Source organism: Eleutherodactylus coqui, chromosome 4, assembly GCF_035609145.1.
Source record: "Eleutherodactylus coqui strain aEleCoq1 chromosome 4, aEleCoq1.hap1, whole genome shotgun sequence".
Classification (NCBI taxonomy): Eukaryota; Metazoa; Chordata; class Amphibia; order Anura; family Eleutherodactylidae; genus Eleutherodactylus; species Eleutherodactylus coqui.
In genome coordinates this window covers 267,291,218-267,312,885 of record NC_089840.1, presented here as the reverse complement: position 1 = coordinate 267,312,885, position 21,668 = coordinate 267,291,218, and the positions used below count along the sequence as shown (strand labels likewise).

General features: G+C 46.3%; 2 protein-coding genes across 2 annotated transcripts in view; both read right to left on the bottom strand.

Moving 5' to 3' along the window:
* TAPBPL (TAP binding protein like) overlaps positions 1-21,668 on the bottom strand; it is a 351,854-nt gene that overhangs the window by 70,489 nt on the left and 259,697 nt on the right. The window lies entirely within an intron of this gene.
* The window catches only part of LTBR (lymphotoxin beta receptor), a 49,661-nt gene continuing 43,990 nt past the window's right edge, over positions 15,998-21,668 (bottom strand). Inside the window, exon 8 of the mRNA XM_066601303.1 lies at positions 15,998-21,290. Within this exon, the coding sequence (XP_066457400.1) occupies positions 21,139-21,290 (152 nt within the window). The 3' untranslated portion in view covers positions 15,998-21,138. The remainder of the gene's footprint in view (positions 21,291-21,668) is intronic.

Below are 21,668 nucleotides of genomic sequence, written 5' to 3'. Positions count from 1 at the left end.
AAAAGAGAAAACAATGTGCAAGCCTATAGCACATAGTCTAGAGACACTACTGCCACCTAGTGGTTAAAGAGAAAACAACGTGCAGTTCAATAGCACATTGTCTAGATGCACTGCTGCCACCTAGTGGTTAAAGAGAAAACAATGTGCAGTTCAATAGCACATTTTCTAGTGAGTAGTGATGGTGAACCATTTATTGACCGAGTGCCCAAACTGCAACCCAAAACCCACTTATTTACTGCAAAGTGCACACATGTCAGGGGGGGCGGGGCTTTTCACAACCTACAATTTTACCGCCTTTGTTCTAAAAAGGACAGCCGCTTTAAAATAGACAGCATGCAGATTTTGACTGCTTTTTGGATGTGGAAATACTGCAGGATGTCTTCAGCTGATATTTCTGTGGAAAATTCTGCAGCATATCTGCATCCAAAAAGTAGTCAAAATCTGCACCCTGTGTATTTTGAAACAGCCCTGCCCATTTCCACCACATGTAAACATACCCCAGTGATAATAGTGACACTCCCCCAGTGGCCCCAGAGATAACAGTGACCCTCCCACCCCCCCAGCGGCCCCAGCGATAATAGTGACCCCCCCCCCCCCAGCAGCCCCAGCTATAATAGTGACCCCCCCCCCCCCAAGCATCCCCAGCAATAATAGTGACCGGGCCCCAGCAAAAATAGCGACCAGGCCCCAGAGATAATAGTGACACCCCCCCGCCCTGCCGCCACAGCGATGATAGTGACATTTCACGGCGGGCCCTAGTATAATAGTGACCCCCTAGCTGTAATTGTGACCTCCCACAGCGGCCCCCAGTAATAATAGTGACACCCCACAGCAGCCCCCAGAAATAATAGTGCCACCCCACAGCGGCCCCCAGTAATAATAGTGTAACCCGACAGCAGCCCCCAGTAATAATAGTGACACCCCACAGCGGCCCCCAGTAATAATAGTGACACGCCACAGCAGCCCCCCAGTAGTAAAAAGTGACACCCCACAGCAGTCCCCAGTAATAATAGTGACCCCTCCACAGCGGCCCCCAGTAATAATAGTGACACCCCACAGCAGCCCCCAGTAGTAATAGAGACACCCCACAGCATCCCCCAGTGTAATAGTTACACCCTACAGTGGCCCCCAGTAATAATAGTGACACCTCACAGCGGTCCCCAGTAATAATAGTGACCCCCCACAGCAGCACCCAGTAATAATAGTGACACGCCACAGCAGCCCCCAGTAATAGTGACCCCCCATAATAATAGTGACACCCCACACCCAGTAGTAAAAAGTGACACCTCACAGCGGCCCCCAAGAGTAAGTGACACCCCACAGCGGCCCCTCAATAATAATAGTGACACCCCACAGCGGCCCCCAGTAGTTATAGAGACACCCCACAGCGGCCCCTCAATAATAATAGTGACAGCCCACAGTGGCCCCCACTAATAATAGTGACCCCCCCCACAACAACCCTCAGTAATAGTGACACCCCACAGCAGCCCTCCTGTAGTAAAAAGCGACACCCCACAGCGGCCCCCAGTAGTAATAGAGACACCCCACAGCAGTCCCCGGTAATAATAGTGACACCCCACAGCAGCCCCCAGTAGTAATAGAGACACCACACAGCAGTCCCCCAGTAATAATAGGGACTTCCCATAGCAGCCCCCAGTAGTAATAGTGACACCCCACAGCGGCCTGTAGTAGTAATAGTGACACCCCACAGCAGCCCCAGTGTAATAGTGAAATCCCACAGCAGCCCCTCATTTTCTCCTGAGACCCACATACTTACCCCCTCCTCCTCATAGAAGCGCCGCTCCTCCTTTGTCCAGCACGATCTCCAGCAGCGCTGATCGCAGGTGCACACTGATGTCAGTGTGCTGCCGGATGCCTCCTCCCCTGCTCTCATGGAACCAAGTAGGAAAGGTCAGGAGAGGGCGATCCCGGCTGCACATTGACGTCGTCACAGTGTGTGCCGGGATCAGCGCAGACAGCACCGCTGCTGAGTGAATGCCGGCAGGGAAGCTGCGGCCCCTGCCGGCATTCACTATTGCGGTGAGCGGCCGACAGCGACGTGTGCCAGCAGGGAGGGCTCTGCATGCCGCCACTGGCACGCGTGCCAGGAGTTCGCCACCACTGGTCTAGAGGCACTGCTGCCACCTAGTGGTTAAAGAGAAAGCAACGTGCAGTTCAAAAGCACATTGTCTAGAGGCCTTGCTGCCACCTAGTGGTTACAGAGAAAACAACATGCAGTTCAATAGCACATTATCTGGAGGCACTACTGCCACCTAGTGGTAAAAGAGAAAATGTGCAAGCCAATAGCATGTAGTCTAGAGACACTACTGCCACCTAGTGGTTGAAGAGAAGACAATGTGCAGTTCAATAGCACATCGTCTGGAGGCACTGCTGCCACCTTGTGGTTACAGAAAAAACAACGTGCAGTTCAATAGCACAGTCTCTAGAGGTACTGCTGCGACCTATTGGTGAAAGAGAAAACAACGTACAAGCCAATAGCACATAGTCTAGAGCAGTGGTCCCCAACCTTTTTGGCACCAGGGACAGGTTTCAAGCAAGATCATTTTTACAAGGCCCGGCAGTGTGGGGCGGGACATGGGTGGGGCTTTGGTTATATGGGGCGGGGCTATGAAGGGGGTTGGAGTTTAGTGCATACTTATTTATTTATGACATTTAGAATGTCCTGGCAGTTCACACATAGGGCAGTATATAATCTATTCCCCCCGCCCAGCACACACACACATAGGGCAGCAGGTATGTTATCCCCCCCCCCCAGCACACACACATAGGGCAGCAGGTATGTTATCCCCCCCCCCAGCACACACACATAGGGCAGCAGGTATGTTATCCCCCCCCCCAGCACACACACATAGGGCAGCAGGTATGTTATCCCCCCCCCCCCAGCACACACACATAGGGCAGCAGGTATGTTATCCCCCCCCCCAGCACACACACATAGGGCAGCAGGTATGTTATCCCCCCCCCCCCAGCACACACACATAGGGCAGCAGGTATGTTATCCCCCCCCCAGCACACACACATAGGGCAGCAGGTATGTTATCCCCCCCCCCCCCAGCACACACACATAGGGCAGCAGGTATGCTATCCCCCCTAGCACACACACATAGGGCAGCAGGTATGTTATTCCCCCCCCCCCCAGCACACACACATAGGGCAGCAGGTATGCTATCCCCCCCAGCACACACACATAGGGCAGCAGGTATGTTATCCCCCCCCCCAGAACACACACATAGGGCAGCAGGTATGTTATCCCCCCCCCCCAGCACACACACATAGGGCAGCAGGTATGCTATCCCCCCCAGCACACACACATAGGGCAGCAGGTATGTTATCCCCCCCCCCAGCACACACACATAGGGCAGCAGGTATGTTATCCCCCCCCCCCCCAGCACACACACATAGGGCAGCAGGTATGTCATCCCCCCCAGCACACACACATAGGGCAGCAGGTATGTTGCCCCCCCCCCCCGGCACACACACATAGGGCAGCAGGTATGTTATCCCCCCCCCCAGCACACACACATAGGGCAGCAGGTATGTTATCCCCCCCCCCAGCACACACACATAGGGCAGCAGGTGCGTTACTCCCCCCCCCCAGCACACACACATAGGGCAGCAGGTATGTTATCCCCCCCCCCCCCCAGAACACACACATAGGGTAGCAGGTATGTTATCCCCCCCCCCCCCCCCACAACACACACATAGGGCAGCAAGTATGTTATCCCCCCCCTCCAGTACACACACATAGGGCAGCAGGTATGTTATCCCCCCCCCCCCAGCACACACACATAGGGCAGCAGGTATGTTATCCCCCCCCCCCCCAGCACACACACATAGGGCAGCAGGTATGCTATCCCCCCCAGCACACACACATAGGGCAGCAGGTATGTTATCCCCCCCCCCCCCAGAACACACACATAGGGCAGCAGGTATGTTATCCCCCCCCCCCCAGCACACACACATAGGGCAGCAGGTATGCTATCCCCCCCAGCACACACACATAGGGCAGCAGGTATGTTATCCCCCCCCCCCAGCACACACACATAGGGCAGCAGGTATGTTATCCCCCCCCCCCCCCAGCACACACACATAGGGCAGCAGGTATGTTATGACCCTCCCCAGCACACACACATAGGGCAGCAGGTATGTCATCCCCCCCAGCACACACACATAGGGCAGCAGGTATGTTGCCCCCCCCCCCCCCCCCCGGCACACACACATAGGGCAGCAGGTATGTTATCCCCCCCCCCCAGCACACACACATAGGGCAGCAGGTATGTTATCCCCCCCCCAGCACACACACATAGGGCAGCAGGTGTGTTACTCCCCCCCCCCCCCCCAGCACACACACATAGGGCAGCAGGTATGTTATCCCCCCCCCCCCCCCCAGAACACACACATAGGGTAGCAGGTATGTTATCCCCCCCCCCCCCACAACACACACATAGGGCAGCAAGTATGTTATCCCCCCCCCTCCAGTACACACACATAGGGCAGCAGGTATGTTATCCCCCCCCCCCCCCCCAGCACACACACATAGGGCAGCAGGTATGTCATGCCTCCCTCCACCAGCATTTAATTTCTCTCTCCCCCCCCCCCCCAGCACACACACATAGGGCAGAGGTATGTTATCACCCTCCCCAGCACACACACATAGGGCAGCAGGTATGTCATCCCCCCCAGCACACACACATAGGGCAGCAGGTATGTTATGCCTCCCTCCACCAGCATTTAATTTCTCTCTCCCCCCCCCCCCCCCCCCCAGCACACACACATAGGGCAGCAGGTATGTTGCCCCCCCCTAGTACACACACATAGGGCAGCAGGTATGTTATCCCCCCCCAGCACACACACATAGGGCAGCAGGTATGTTATTCCCCCCCCCCCCAGCACACACACATAGGGCAGCAGGTGTTACCCCCCCCCCCCCCCAGCACACACACATAGGGCAGCAGGTATGTTATCCCCCCCCCCCCCCCAGAACACACACATAGGGCAGCAAGTATGTTATCCCCCCCCCTCCAGTACACACACATAGGGCAGCAGGTATGTTATCCCCCCCCCCCCCCCCAGCACACACACATAGGGTAGCAGGTATGTTATCCCCCCTCCCCCAGAACACACACATAGGGCAGCAAGTATGTTATCCCCCCCCCTCCAGTACACACACATAGGGCAGCAGGTATGTTATCCCCCCCCCTCCAGTACACACACATAGGGCAGCAAGTATGTTATCCCCCCCCCCTCCAGTACACACACATAGGGCAGCAAGTATGTTATCCCCCCCCCTCCAGTACACACACATAGGGCAGCAAGTATGTTATCCCCCCCCCCTCCAGTACACACACATAGGGCAGCAGGTATGTTATGCCTCCCTCCACCAGCATTTAATTTCTCTCTCCCCCCCCCCGACACACACAACTTGAAATTGACCACTCACGCGGATGCTGCTTGCTACTTGCAGAGGCCGCTCTTCTCTTCTACTCGCGGGACGGACGCTTCCACACAGCAGGTTAGTGTGAGAACGCAGCGCGCAGCTGAAGGGCCCGCGATTGTTCCTGTCTTATTAAAAGTTCCCGGCGGTGCCGCAGACCGGCAGTATGTACCAAACGGTGGTTGGGGACTCCTGGTCTAGAGACACCACTGCTACCTAGTGGTTGAGAAGAAAACAACGTGCAGTTCAATAGCACATTGTCTAGAGGCACTGCTGCCACCTAGTAGTAAAAGAGAAAGTGCGCAAGCCAATAGCACATAGTCTAGATACACTACTGCCACCTTGTGGTTGAAGAGAAAACAACGTGCAAATCGATTTTTATATTCAATGGTTATTGGAGATATAATTCCAACACTCCCACAGAAGTCCACATAGTATAGAAGAAGATTCTGGCAGCATGCAGGGGTACTTTACCAAATATATCCTTTATTTTCCCATCACACAGAGACAGCAACGTTTCGGCCATGAAACCTTTCTCAAGCTTGCCAGAGTCTTCTTTTAGAGCACATATTGCCGTGTCGGAGGATCTAGTTAGATAGCTGAGGAAGTAGTGAATGGAACGTTACCTCTTGAGGAGTGGGCAGAAAGTAACGGGGAAGTTCCAGGCTCGAGGAGGCACTGAATCCCGAGTGAGATGACACGCACACCTCAAACCCCCAAAGCCACCATGCAGGCAAATGAAAGGGAAGACTCCGCAAGCTCAGTATAGCCATAGACGCAAGAGGAGGCTTCAGAGATCCATCCCAAATACAAACAGCTAGCAGTGGCGCGAAGCACAGGTCCAGGCATCCGGAAGATGATAGAACAAGCATTGCAGAATTCACTGACACGACTATATACGGAGCTAACAACAATCAATAACTAGGTGGGGAAGTTAGAAAGTAGAGTGAACCAACTATCTGCAGACAAGCATCACCAAGAAACTCAACTACAAGAAAGTACACAGTGTATGCAGCGCATGATGGACAAAGTAGAATATCTAGAAAATTGGTCCAGGCACAACAACGTGAGTATAGTGGGTCTACCCGAAATAGTGAAACAAGGAGAGCTGCTGCAAATCGAAAAAGAATTGCCAGAGGCGCTGGGCATAGGCTACTACTGCAGAGTGGAAAGAGCTCACAGAACTGGACCTGAGCAACCAGAATCCAGAGGATCCTCTAGGAGAAAACATACGCAACGCCAATGCCAGGTCATATTCAAGATCCTCGACTACAATGACAAAATCTCACTGCTACAAGCTTTCTGGGCCAGAAACAAGCCTCTTAGATTTAAAATCAAGAACTGTTAATATTTAAGGATTTCTTAGCAGAAGTTGCCAAAAGAAGAAGAGCTTTCAGAACTGTCTGCACAGCCCTGTGCAAAAAGAGGACCAGATTTAAACTCCAATACCCTGTGCAGCTAAAGGTGTTCAACGCAGATAAAACCTTTAAGATATTCAGCACGCTGGAAGTAGCAGTGCTCACCTTAAGAATCTCTTCTCCACCACAATCACAGAAACATTCATCCACGAGAGAAGAAACAGAAGACCCATCTTAGGGCCCATTTAGACAGAAAGATGATCGTTCAAAATTTGCTCAAACGGTAGTTTGAGTGACATTTTTGAGCGATCACTTTGCATAAACTCTTAAGTAGCTTACAAGTTACTTAAGAGTTTATTAGCATGTAAATGAAGGTGGCTGCTGTATCCAGAAGACAGCGGGAGCACTGTCTTCTGCAAACTGCTGCTTTGTTCTCTGAGCTCTCAGCTGGTTTCCCGATGAGATCTCTGAGCGGGATACCAGCTGTATACCACTGAGAACTCAGCATGCGGCACTGATAAGTCTCATCGCTGACTTTTAGCTTGCTAAAAGTTAACGATCAATGAATAGTGCACGAAAACTGCACGACGGCCGCATGTTTAGACCCAACGATTAGTGCTCAAAAGGACGCTTTTGAGTAAATTTTGAGTGATAATCATGTCTAAATGGACCTATACCCCTGTCACTCATTGAACTGATCACCCATGACAGAACTCCAGCCATGATGCTAACACCCGATGAATCCTCAGCATGTGACAGAGCCATACCCCACTAAAAAGAAGGTCTGAAAAGCCTGCAACTGTTCCTTGTCCCGATGATGGACAAGAAATCGTGAGTATCCCCATACTGGGGTATAAAAAAGATTCACATGAACATTTACACTTAGAGTCACAAGTGCCACTCTGACACTGAAGGTTACATAAGGCTCCAACTATAGAGCATTCCAGACCAGGGACTACTCCAAGTTATGCGCAAACATCCAAGTAAATGTGCTTATAAAGCCAATATTCACCAACACCTCTACATAGGGGAAGTGGAGACTCTGATAAGATAAAGGAGGCTGATGCCATCATACATACAGGGGTAGCACAAACTTCTCTGGACTCAAAACAACCAAAGCTGACAACGACACCACAGAAAAAGATGGCGGGAGAAATCATCTCAAGCTCTGATGCATCAAGGTGCAAAGCAGGCCGGAGGAAGGAGCCCTCATGTGTCAGAAGAAAGAAGTTTCAACAAACATAGTGGTGACCCTTATAGAGGCACAAGTGTGACGTTACAAGTTTAAAAGTGTTTTTATAGTAATTCTATACTTTTTGAATAGTTTTGGCTCTTTATATTTTCTAAGAAGATTTATATCCGCATAGGAGAATTCTTAAACGTTACATATTGAAATTTGATATAGCTGAGATATGGGGTAGGAACGGGTCTCAATACGGTCACTTTAGCTTAAATTCATGAATATGATCGCATGAAAAAGTTTTGGGTGGGGGAAGTGATGGGATCTTCAGCCATAAATGGGAAAGCCAGAGTATTGACATTGAAAAACAAATCATTTACGGGAAAAGGGATTTCAGAAAATCATGACCAGGAGAGCAGGCGGTCACATATAGTGGTCGAATATGAGGGTAGCAGATATAGCATATATAATATATATGCTCCAAACGAAGAAAACAAGCAATTCTTCAGACAGCTGGAACAATCACTACACACTGACTTGATCACACAAAAGATAGTAGGAGGGGATTCAAACACAGTCATGTCCCCAGATGAGGACCGTGAGGGGCCCACCATATAGAGACAGAGTACTGCGACCGCTAGCAGAGAACACAGATTTATGTGATTTGTGGCGTTATCTGCATCCAGATGGCAGAGAATTAGAGATGAGCGAACACGTTCGGCTCCGCCCCTTTTTCGCCCGAACACCGAACTTTGCGAACACTTCAGTGTTCGGGCGAAAAAGTTCGGGGGCCGCCGTGGCAGCGCGGGGGGGTGCGGCGGGGAGTGGGGGGGATAGGGAGAGAGAGAGGGCTCCCCCCTGTTCCCCGCTACTGCCGCCCACGCCGCCGCGCATCTCCCCGCCCCCCGGCGGCACCCGGACACTTACGCGCGAACACTGCAGTGTTCGGCAAAGCCGGTGTCCGGGTGCGGATGTGTCCGTAACGGACACGTTCGCTCATCCCTACAGAGAATACATATTTTTCTCTCATGTGCACCAGGCTTGGTCACGCATTGATAATATACCAGTATCCAATAATCTGTCCCAGAGAGCGAGAGAAATAGACATCATGGATCTAGTAATCTCTGACTATGCGCCAATATCCACGAGAATACATGACACCTACCAAAAGGGGACTGACTTTATGTGGTGTTCCCATCTCTCCTGGTTCGAGATGAAAACTTTTTGGAGACCCTGAAATCATGGTGGATAGAGTATGAATACTATAATAGGATGCACTCCTCCATCACGCCGCTCTTCTGGGAAACCGCAAAATGCAGTAATACGAGGGAAACTCCTAAGTTACTTGTCAAACCTTAGAAGACAATAAACACAATTTAATAGCATTAAACTGAAAGAAACATACACCACATTCATGACATCCCCATCCACACAAGCCTGGAAGACAGCAAAAGCAGATTTTGATCTCTGGGTGGAGAGAACAAAAAGATCCTACAAAACATACTTCCAGGCAGAGCTCCTTAGATATGGGAACGAATCAGGATGACTACTAGCCCGACTGGCTAAGGGACGCCTCCGACAACATCGCGACATTGAAAGACGACACTAACTGTATACATAGACACCCAAAGAAAATCAATAATGTTTTACAAAAATATATGAAGCACTTTACAAATCGCCAACTCCAAGCGCGAATAACGGGCAGAGTTTTCTGAATTCAGTCTTCATGCCATCCCTCCAAGCATCAGAAATAGAGTACCTCAATAGGGACATAACAGAGGACGAGGTCAAACTCACCATAGACTCGCTACACAACAACAAAGCCCCAGGCCCGGACGGGTACTCAGGGGAATTCTATAAAGCCTTAAGAGACCAAGTTTCACCAGAATTGACAAAATACTACAACAATAGATTACAAATGGGAGAAATTGCAACACAGCACACATAAAAGTGCTCACCAAGCCCAATAAAGACCCACAACTACCAGGATCATAAAGGCCCATTACACTCATGAATCAAGACCTGAAAATACTTGCAAAAATATTAGCAGAACGGTTAAGCTCGCTTATACCCATAATGGTGGGACCCTCGCAAGTAGGGTTCATAAAAAAATCGCTCAGCAGTTGCAAATATTAGAAAGGTCCTTGCAGTATTAGACACACTAAGGCATCAGACACATCCAGCACCAAATCCAGTACTAATTTCCTTAGACGCCGAAAAGGCATTTGACAATGTCCAATGGAGTTGGCTGGGTTTGGTCCTGGATAAAATAGCATTACAGGGTCCTTTCCGTACTTACATTTACAGCATCCATAGCAACCTAACAGCAAGAATCCACACACCGGGATCCTTATCAGACCCATTTCCACTGTATAGAGGTACCAGGCAGGGCTGTCCACTATATACCCTATTGTTTGATCCAGCGTTGGAACCCCTGGAAGACTCCTCCGTATTCCAGGAAATGAAAATCGGAACACAAGAAATCAAGACCACGCTCTTTGCGGATGACATTCCCATATTTATGGCGGACCCTAAAGCACTTTTGAAAGAGTAATAGCGGACATAACTGAATTTGGGACCTTCTCAGGTTACTAAAGTAATCTGACGAAAAGTGAAGTACTAGAAATAGGTGCATCTAGCCCTAGGTGTTTTTGAATTTCCCTGGGATGGGGAGAAAGAGTAGTAAAATCTCATAGTAGATACCTGGGGATAAAAATAGGTAAAGATCCCACTTCACTATACACCCTAAATGATCTGCCATCGATAAGATAGCGGCAGAATTAAGGAGACGGTCAAATCTTCCTCTCAATGCTGGGGAGATGCCAACTCATCAAGATAATAAGCTTTACCAAGTTGCTGTACCCTATGCAAACAATACCAATACTAATCAAACATGCGGACGTGTCGCAACTTAACTCATCTTTTATAAAGTTTATTTGGGCAGGAAAGCACCCGAGGATATCTTTGCAGAAGGTAATACTGAGCAGGAGTGAGGGAGGAGTGAATTTTCCTAATCGCAGGAGCTACAATATAGCATGCCTAACAAGGAATACAGTAGATTGGATGAGAGGCAGAGATGTATATTCCAATAGACTCATTGAATCGAGCCTAGCCACCCCTTAGATTCTTATAGCATGTTTGCACACACGTTTCTCCAACCTTCCACCAGCCATTAAGTCATCCATAGTACTAAGAGACAGGATAGATACATGGAAGGAAGCAAGGAAACTCTTTGCACTTCCCTACTTGTTGTCCAAGTCTTTGCCGTTGATAGGCCACCCGGAAATCCCCAGAGGTCATGATGACAGAGTCTTTAAAGAGTGGCAAGAAAGAGGCCTAGTGGTAGCCCCGCACTTCATGCATGAGAGAGAAAGCAGATGGCTTAACCCCTTGAGTGGTGGGTTTCTTACCCCCCTGTCAGACCCACCAGGGCAGGTTTTTTAAATGGGCCAATCATTTAATTTCAACTAATTTTCCAGTCGCGTTCCAAGAGCCATAACTTTTTCATTTTTCCATTGACACGGCCATATGAGGGCTTGTTTTTTGCGGGACAAGTTGTACTTTTTGATGGCATCATTTTTGGGTATATATAATGTATTGCATAACTTTTGTAAAAAATTTGTAGGGAGATTGGGGGAAGAAAAAGAAATTCTGCCATTTGTTTTATGGATTTCATTTTTACGACGTTCAACATGCAGAATAAATAGTGTGATATCATTATTCTCTGAGTCACATGATTCCGGAGATACCAAGTTTATACAGTTTGTTTATGTTTTGCTATTTTTGCACATTTAAAACATTCTGTTTCTAAAAGGTTTACTTTTGTGTCGCCACATTCCAAGAGCCGTATTCATGTTATTTTCCATTGCCAGAGCTCTAGAAGGCCTTGTTTTTTGCAGGATGAACTTTAGTCTTTATTTATCTAATTTTTAGGAACATGTAAAAGTTTGATAGCTTTTTATTCCATTTTTTCTAGTGGCGAGATTAACAAAATCTGTAATTCTGTTTTTTTATTTTTATTTTTTACTGCATTCTCTGAGCAGTATAAATAATATATTAAAGTCATTCTACAGGCCGGTACGATTATGCCAATACCAAATTGAGCCCTTGCTCAACTATGTCGACGGAAAAATAAAAAAGTTATTGCACGCAGAAGATGCAGCAGAAAATAATTTTTTTTTAAATTAAATGTTTTTAATAAAAAATACAAGTAGTACAGCAAAAAAAAACTATACAAGTTTGGTATCGTAGTAATCGTACCGAACCATAGAATAAAGTTATCATGTCATTTTTGTTGCAGTTTGTGCGCCGTAGAAACAAGACGCACTGAAAGATGGCGGAATGTCTTTTTTTTTTTCATTTTACTCCACTTAGAATTTTGTAAAAGTTTTTCAGTACATTATATGGTACTTTAAATAGCACCATTGAAAAATACAAATCGTCCCGCAAAAAACAAGCCCTCATACAGTGATGTCGATGGATAAATAAAGGAGTTACGATTTTTTAAACAGGGGGAGGAAAAACAGAAAAGGAGAAAAAAAAAGGGTCCGCATCCTTAAGGGGTTAAATAATGTACTAACTTCCTTCTCTGGGTCATTACGACGCAGGGATACCACATGTCATTATGTTTTTAATTTTTTACAAAGTAAAGGGAGAGAAGTGGGGTTTTTTTAACGCTAAAAAAAATGTTGTCCCTTTAGGCGATTTCCACAGAGACCCATCAGGACCCCCTGATCACATTCTGGGGGCCCAATGGTGACAGCTCCTTACATGCTGCAGTGGCATAGACAGCAGCATATAAAGGGTTAGCACAGCAGAGATTTGAGGTTTTCTCCATTCTCTGCTGTGTAAGAGCTGGTGCCTGGCTATCCTCTGACAGCGGGAGCCCCCTCCCTCTGTTAGCCCTTTACATGCTGTGGTTGAATAGACCGCGGCATGTAAAGGGTTAACATAGCAGAGATTGGACGTTTTCTCCATTCTCTGCTGTGTAAGAGCTGGTGCCTGGCTGTTCTCTGACAGCCAAGTACCAACTCTCCCTGCCACAGAGACCATCGGATGGCTTCTGACAAGCTGATGATCTCCATGGCAACCTGTAAACAAAGCAGTGCAGGTGTTGGAAAATAGAAGCGGGAAATTGCCGACAGATCGGTAATATATTCCTGCTTCTTATTTCAAAGTCCTGCACTGCTCTGTCTGGGACTGTGCAGGCAGAGCCAAATGCCACAGCTTACGGCAATATGCTCTGCAGGTCCCATAGTGAAACTTCCGGGCCATATCACTATGGGCAGTGGAGCTCATCCCAGAAAATTTCCGGGCGTACCACTCAAGGGGTTAATCTATCCGCGCTCAAGACTAAGTATAACATACCAGAGACGCAATTCCTACAGATTGCAAAGGCACTTCGGTTTTGCAAGACTAGGCTTAGAGATCTCAGTAGAGAAACGAGCAAGACAGACTTTTATTCCATAATCGCACAATCAATAGGAAGATTCTCATTATCTACGCTACAAAGGGCAATAAAAAACCAAGTCCTGAAAATCGAAAAGCACAAAATATTTTCCAGATGGGAAAAAATAACACAAGACACAAATATGGGAGAAACGATCCAGAAGCGTTTGTCAAAATCAGAGCCTGCTTGGTCAGTGAGACCTGGAGGGAAACCTTCTTCAAAATTCTGCATCATGCCATATATGGCTGTGATATTCCAGCATCTCCTTCATTCGCAGAGCGCATCACACAGTGCCCAAAATGTGGAACACCAGCCACACACTTAGTTGATGATGACATATGGAGTTGTGCTCAGGTGCAGGATTTCTGGAAGAAACTCATAAAGTATATACAGGATCAATGGAGAATAGTATAACCCAGGGAGATACAAACTGTAATATTCCACGATGACGAGAGGACAGGGCTGGATGGATCTACTCCTCTAACATTCCCTAGATTCATCCACGTAGATCTCCTAGTAGCGAAAAGACTTCTGCTCAAACATTGGCTTCTGCAAGCAATCCCAGGAATAACAGAGCTGGTAGCCCAACGTAAATACCTATTAAGCATGGAATGAGTGGAGACAGAGAGACACAAAGAGAAGGCAGCAAAAGCATTTTTCAAAAAATGGCCGATTTTTTTCTCCAGTCACACTACACCGACCAAGAAATTAGAAAGATAGTGACTGCCTTTCAACATACAACCTGGTACCTAATAGAGAAGGCTAGAGACTCTCTGGGAAGACTGAAAATCAGCAGAAGACAGGATAACGGGACAAACTGGAATGGAACATGAGACATAAGATAGGGTCTGGACGGGGGGGGGGGGGGGGGGAGGAAGACTGAAACAATAAAAATACCCCCTTCTAGTTATTTCCCCTTTTACATTTTATTATGTTTGGGGGGGGGGGGGGGGGGGGGTTTGCTTTGTTTCTTTTTGCCTAATTTGAAATAAAAAGATTTATACAAAGATAATGGGAGGATTGAAAGTGACGAGTGTGCCATAATAAGGAAATAGTACAAGAGATCAATATGTTTAATATCTTATTTACCAAGGTGACAATTTCCCAAGGTGACAATTTAAGTCATATCTGTAAATGCAAAGTTTTTGAAAGATATCATTGTATTGTTCCCAAAATGTACTTTATTTCTGTATTTTTTTATTGTTATGGAAAAATGTTTACAAAAGCCCCCCCCCCCCCCCCCCCCCCAAAAAAAAAGGATGTTTGAAAAAAACAAACACTGGCTTTCTCCAGAGCTATTTGTGGAAGATTGGAGGGGCTAGTGTGGTGGACCAGTATATCCATTTGTGTCCCCCTCCATAATGTCATACATGTCATGTCTTTTGTAGGTGCGCTGTGCCAATTGTGTAGTCATTCTGTTGTATGTATTGCACAGCTGCAGCAAGTGAGAGGTTAGGCCTGAGAGATGTTTGCAATATATCAGTTATGTCCTGTCACGTGTTCCATGTTGTCTTTAAGTATGAGTGTTTTGGGTGTGGTAGGGAGTCCATCACGGAGTTAGAAATTCAGTCAGAGTTCCAGCCACATGGGGGTATCTTCAACTCCCATGTGGTGAAGAATGGAGGAGGAAGAGTGGTTCTTGATCTTCTGTGTTCTAGTGACCATGGAGGAGTGAGAGTCCCAAAAGAAAGAGAGCGTAAGTGTGTTGGTGGTAAGTGTGGGCCCAGCCTCTGTACAGTGGTACTCTTGTGCTGTTTTCCAACGCGGCAGTCCTGTACTTAGGGATTACCGCGTAGAGGTACTAAAATTCTGCAGTCCTACATTGCCGTCCTGTGCCCTGGGATCACTGTGCAGAGGTACTAAAGAAGATTATTGTTGTCCTGCACATCTGTCTTAGGTAATTTGTGCCGATCGCGCAGTGTTTGATGAGAAGTAAAGTTTTGCCAGGTCCGACCATTCCCAGGGACCTGAGGTATGTTATACCAGTCTGCATCTCATTTATTTATTATTTATTATATCATTATTTATCACCGAGGGTCTTTCTGGTGGGTAACGGAACGGTGGCGTCACCAGTGATAACCCCTATATCTGTTCGCAAGGTTTTTGAGCATCCCTCTCTGAGGAGTGTCTGGAAGAGGCCCAGCGCTGACCTGGCCAAGGCTACGTGCGTCCCTCCAGGAGGGAGCATAGTAAGTGCCGCCATGACAAGCCACCATCTTGCCCTCCCAGCTCCTCAACATACGCACTGTGTCTTTGGTCACCCTATGGGACGCTGCAGTGCCCTACTTCTTGGCGTCACGAACAGGATAGGATCCTGTGTGCCGCACCAGTCTACCTGCGATACCGCAGAGGTACTTAGGAAAAGGAAAATGTGCTAAGTCGTGCAAAAATTCAGCAAATTGAAAAAATCTGCACCACCTGTTTTCACCAAAACTGTTCAAAATGGCACCCAATTGCCATCGCTCTCATCCCTCTCACTCTATATTGTGTTGTTCCACTTCAAGGAGTGGAAAAAATATCTCATTTCCAAATCAGCCATCTCAGCGTTCAGCAGATACATTGATGAAACCTTTATTTCCCAAATCAGAATTTTTTATTTATTTATTTTTTAAACAAAATAAATTTTTGACAAAGCTATTTACAGAGGAACGAAAACATGAAGACATCATGAAGAGGTGGACGCGTCAGCGGCTCGGAGCGCTACGAAAGGTTTTCCAGGGTAGGTAAATGTTTTGAATTCTTAAAATATAACAAAAATCTTATTCCGGTGCCAAATTATTGGAGGTGAACACTGCGGGCCCCTATATCTCACACTCATTGTACGTTCCTTCAGGCCTGTGTCAGCCGGGCGTATTTGTGTGCGTATTTGTAAACAAAAACTTTGTGGAGAGAAAATTAATTTCAATGGGTTCGCTCACGGCGCTTATATTGCATCTGCAAATGAGCTGCGCAAAAAAATCCCAAATGCTCTATTTTCCTGCACATTTGCGCAGAAAAAGAACAAATCTTGGACTCGTTAAATTAATAGGTAACTTCAATGGCTGAGAGCATCGGTGCACGATTTTATTGCGCACACAATTATACGCGATGTGCGCGCACAAAAAGTGCAGTAAAAAACGCTGTTGCACAAGTACGTGGTGCAAAGACGCTGGTGTGACACAGACCTTGGGCTGCTTTTATAAAGGACGGAATATTCTGCAGGGCGCTGTGGAAAATCCGCAACAAAATCCGCAGGTCTACATGGAGATTCTGACACGGAATTGCTGATAGAATTCTGCCATTTCCAATTCTGCATCACAATCTGCACGTAAGACACGTGGATAATGATGTGGATTTTCTCGCACGGCGGAATATTTTCCATTGTCCTGTGGAATTTTCCGTGATGTATGGATGCGTCATTAAGGTGCGTTTACACCGGTGATTTTCTCACGCAATTTCATATTAATCACAAAGGAAAAGAATCCATTATTTTAAAATGGTCCGTTCATATGTATGATTTATCTAATAGCGGCGAAAAATGCAGCATGTCCTATTTTTGGGTGAATCTATTTAAGAATTGCCCATTCTTCCTAATGGCAGAATATATATATATATATATATATCGCATATACATGTGATTTTCATGAATGTGATTTTTTTTTTACAATTGTAATAATGTGTGATTTTTTTACACGTTTTTCATGAGCAAAGAGCAACATAATGCACTTTTTTCACAGCATGTGTCGTGTTCACATAAAAAAAATAAAAATCAGACCAATCTTGCACTCTGCTGTGTAAATGCAGCCATACACTCCGTATTACAAAGGTATTCACCACTAGAAGCGGTGCCGTATGGCAGTATAAAGAGTGACTACAGCTCTGCAACATGGAAAAGTAGGGCCTCCGTGCGCCACCACACAGGCTCCATGTATATGTCTGATCATAAGAGCAATAAGTGTTGTCATAGGGGCATGCTCCTCTTATTGAGGCCTTTAACTCCACCCTTTGATTACAGCATAGACCCTCCCATGAGGAGCAATACTTGAATTTCCTTACATCCATATAAAATGGTCTACACTAGATTATTGTGCGGATTATAAAACATGACTATCCGTAAAACTGAGCCGCGGTAAAGAAATTGTTAGAAATTAAACTCGTTTTCAAAGGACTAAAATTCTAATAACTCATACTTAGGGAAGGTCATCAATATCAGATCGATGGGGGTCCATGGTCCAGGAACCCTTCCGAAGAGCTGTTTGAAGTGGGTGCGACACTTGTGCAACTTCTTCACTGTATTCCAAGTATAGCGGCTGGTATCCCTACTCACCCAATTGCCACAGCCTCCTCAAACATCTGATCAGTGAGGGTCCCAGGCAGCGGACCCCAACAGATCTTATATTGATGACCAAATCCTATGTTAGTCCTAGAAAACCCTTTTAATAAATGCTAAAGGAGGTCATTCACATTAAGCAACCACTTTATAAAAGAGTGGAGCTATTATACTATTTATCCACTTTATTTTGTTGGGGAGCGCCACCTGGTGGCCAAATATAAAATGCATTGATTGCAAAGCTAAAAACTCAAATCATCACAATAACAAAATGGAATGCACATTAATGGAAAGCGGAGCGATCACATTATCCGTAAAGAGTAAACAGAATTCGGATTCGTCTTTGGTTTATACAAAAGTGCACTACAAGCAAAAAGATTTTGTCATATGAAATATAGAAGAAACATTTGAACCAGCAGAAAGTTCAAGGGTTAAAAAGGCTTTTCTGGGACTTTAATATTGATGGCCTGTACGTATTACTGAAGGTTTGGCCTCCGGAATACCCGAACAACTGAGTGAAGAGGACATACAGTCGCGGCTAAAAGTCTTCAGACTGATACAAATCTTGCTTTTCATAAGGTTTGCTGCTTCTGTGTTTTTAGATCTTTTAGTCTGGTATTTCTATGGTTACTGAAGTACAATTATAAGCTTTTTGTAAGTTTTTAAACTGTTGACAAATACAAGACTCCATATTTACAGTTTTGTCCCTTATTACCCAAGACTTCTGTAATTCACCCTGGCATGTTGGATATCTAAAAACACTGAAGCAGCAAACTTTATGAAAACCAAAATTTGTGTCATTCTCAAAAGTTTGGGTCACAACGATAGAGCTCAAGTGAGCTTACATCCCCTTCATTGTTTACTTCAGCACAGTGCCAATTGTGGCTGTGGGTGGTACTGCAGCTCCATCCCATTCACACGAACTGCAGTGAGGATATTAATATTAAAGCACTGGAAAACTTCTTTAAAGGGGTCATTCCAAGACACACAACCCTTTTGTGAATGTGGCGCTTGGGCTTATCAGTTGGTCACCCGGGGCCCTGATATCAGCACCCCCAGCAAACAGCTGACTTTGCAGGAAAAAGTTGCAGCCAGCCTGACACTTCCCCTACAGGGGAAATATGATATTATAGGATGGCCATTCTTTTGATTGGCGATCCTGCAATAGTAAGATGGCAGAAGGTCTTCCAGGATGGGAGACTCTCTTACTGCCCATCTCTCCATTCTAAGACATAGAGAGGAACTTTGAGTGGGGAAACCCACTTTTTGAAGATCATATGCCCTAATAGGTCATAGAAACAGAGGATGCCATCTCGGCCCAACCCCTTTACTGTTGATTGCCTTTCCTTAGTGTAGACCACGAATGCTTGCTCTATGGGGAGCCAACCTACCTTCATTGTTTAGGTGGACGCAGCGCCAGTTGTGGCTTCGCCTGGTACTGCATCTTCATCCCATTCACTTGAATTATATTAAAGTACTGGAAAACCCTTTTAATATTGATGGCCTATCTTTAAAAGGGGTTGCACCAGAATTAAAAATATGATTGGTGGGGATCTCACCACTGAGACTCCCACTGATTCTGAGAACCGGAGTCCCATTCCTCCTGTCCTCCTTGTTGTGGACTCTCTATATACCCTGTAATGTGCAAAAGATTGAATGGAGTGATTGGTGATAAGTGCAGTGTATAGGTGATAAAAAGTCAATTCTGGTACAACCTTTAAGACAGGCTATCAATGTGATGAGTGTGGGACCACTGGTGACCATTGTGACCATTGGGGGTCCAACCTTGTCTGTACAAGGTTGGACCCACTGATCAAACACTGATGGCTTATACTAAGGATGGGTCCATAGAGTTATAATTCTGCAGAACCCCTTTTTTGCTCTTTAAGCTGTTGAGAACGCCAAAAACTCTACCCAATCTTTTCGGATGGAGTTCTACTTTATATGTTCCTCTAAAGACTAATGAATGGATACGTAAAAATAGAAGAAATGGCTCATTACACAGCATATACATTCAAAAAGTGACTTGACCCGCAGTGCCGTTATAAATGGCTATTCGGCTTTGACTTCTAAAGCAGAATGCTGGGAAGCTCGTAAAGTTATGATGATCGATGAACAGGAGTGTAGCTATAAGGGGTGCAGAGGTTGGGGTGGAACCGGCCCCGGGTCCCTCTGCCCTATATAATGAACCCAATAATTATTGTATCTTAGATGGGGCCTCCTTACAGATTTTACATTGGTCTAGGAAATCAGCACATGCTGCACTATTGCATAGACCATATCGAAAATCTACCAAGGATTTCCCATTTTGAGCCAGTCAGTTGTATCCGTCTTCGCTAATATCAAACCACTTTTCCATTGGAAATCATTCAGAGGAGATGAAGGTATCTACTTCAGGAGACCCTTAGTAAAATGCTGGTGTAATAGATAGGGTCCTTATTTTAATACCCTTCTGTTAGCTGTGCAGGACCACCACCGGCCACTGGGGGATCCAAAACATATTACCAAAGTAGACACATCTTCCGAAGATCATCTTCTGACTTCGTTCGTTACCAACACTGGTCCATAAGATCATATAGGCCATTCTTAAATGACCGACATAAGACATAAAGCCAGACGGCAATGGAGCTCCTCAATCACGGAGGACACATGCCCAGGTGAGATGTCCTTAAGGTTCTGTTAATGTCCTTGATGTGTCTTTAAGAAGAAGGTAGAAAGTCACATTGATGGAGATCAGCCAGCTGAGATCTTCCACCTGGTAAAATGCCCGAAACCCCAGATCCCTTATACTGTGTCTTCAAAGCTACCGTCATGCTACAGGCAAGAACATAAGTCCAAGATCCACGGGTGCGGCAGCACTCTATCCCTGAATACAACTGGTAGTGTGGTATTACACGTGTATACCAGTCATGTTTGCACTATGAATGGTTGGCACCAGTGGATCTTCAGCACCTCTAATATTTATGATGGGAGTTGTAGTGTCCTCACAGCTGGAGATACTCCGTCTACGTTCTACGGATCCGTGAAGGATATATTACAACTCTGACTGGACTGATGGATCCCGGGAGTAACATCCAGTAGGGTCTTGGCATTAACCCTTTTTATAAGGTTTTTTGGGGGGTGTGGTTCATAGACATCAGTCTAGACCTGTGTAATAATAATGCTCATATTCTATGTAGTCGGACGGAGAGATAGTTTGCCTGGAAGGACCCAGCATACCCCACTACAACCATTATACATTAAAGTCACCATTTCCCACGGCAGGTTGACTGGGAGTGTAAAGTCCATTTGGAGGGGGGCACATATATTACATTCCAGTCCATGGCGACATGTAATGCAGTGGGTATATAGGGTACAGTGATGTCGGCAGATCGGACGTCTCTCCATTCATGCGGTTAGTAGAGCGAATTCCCCAATATCTGTTTCATCGCTTACTGGAACAGGGTAGCGAAGATCTTCTGAGCGTGTGGTAATGTGTCCATTTTTCACAAGAGGGGTCATTCGGCCTCCATTGACTGTGACGGCCACCGCGATGTCTTCTGCAGTAAAGAACATTGCCATGAATTTATGCGTAGAACATGAATCCACCATTGAAGAGGGGGCTGCTAAATGGGGACAAACTTAAGGGGAGCTTCTGAGTAGGTGAAACAATTTAGGAGATAACATAGAGAAATATCCTACCCTTCTTTCTGTGACCACTAGGTGGAGCCCAAAGCATTAGTATTAAAAACTATTTTGCATGTTTTTTCACATTTTTACCCATCCACTGGAAAGGTGAAAACTGATAGAACGGTGGAGGTTCAACCGCTGGGGCCCCCACTGATCCTGAAAACTGGAACCTGTATAAATGCCTATACAGTGAGCTCCCCCTAGTGGTGGCTGCAGGCAGACACAATTTTATCATTTCATATATGGCA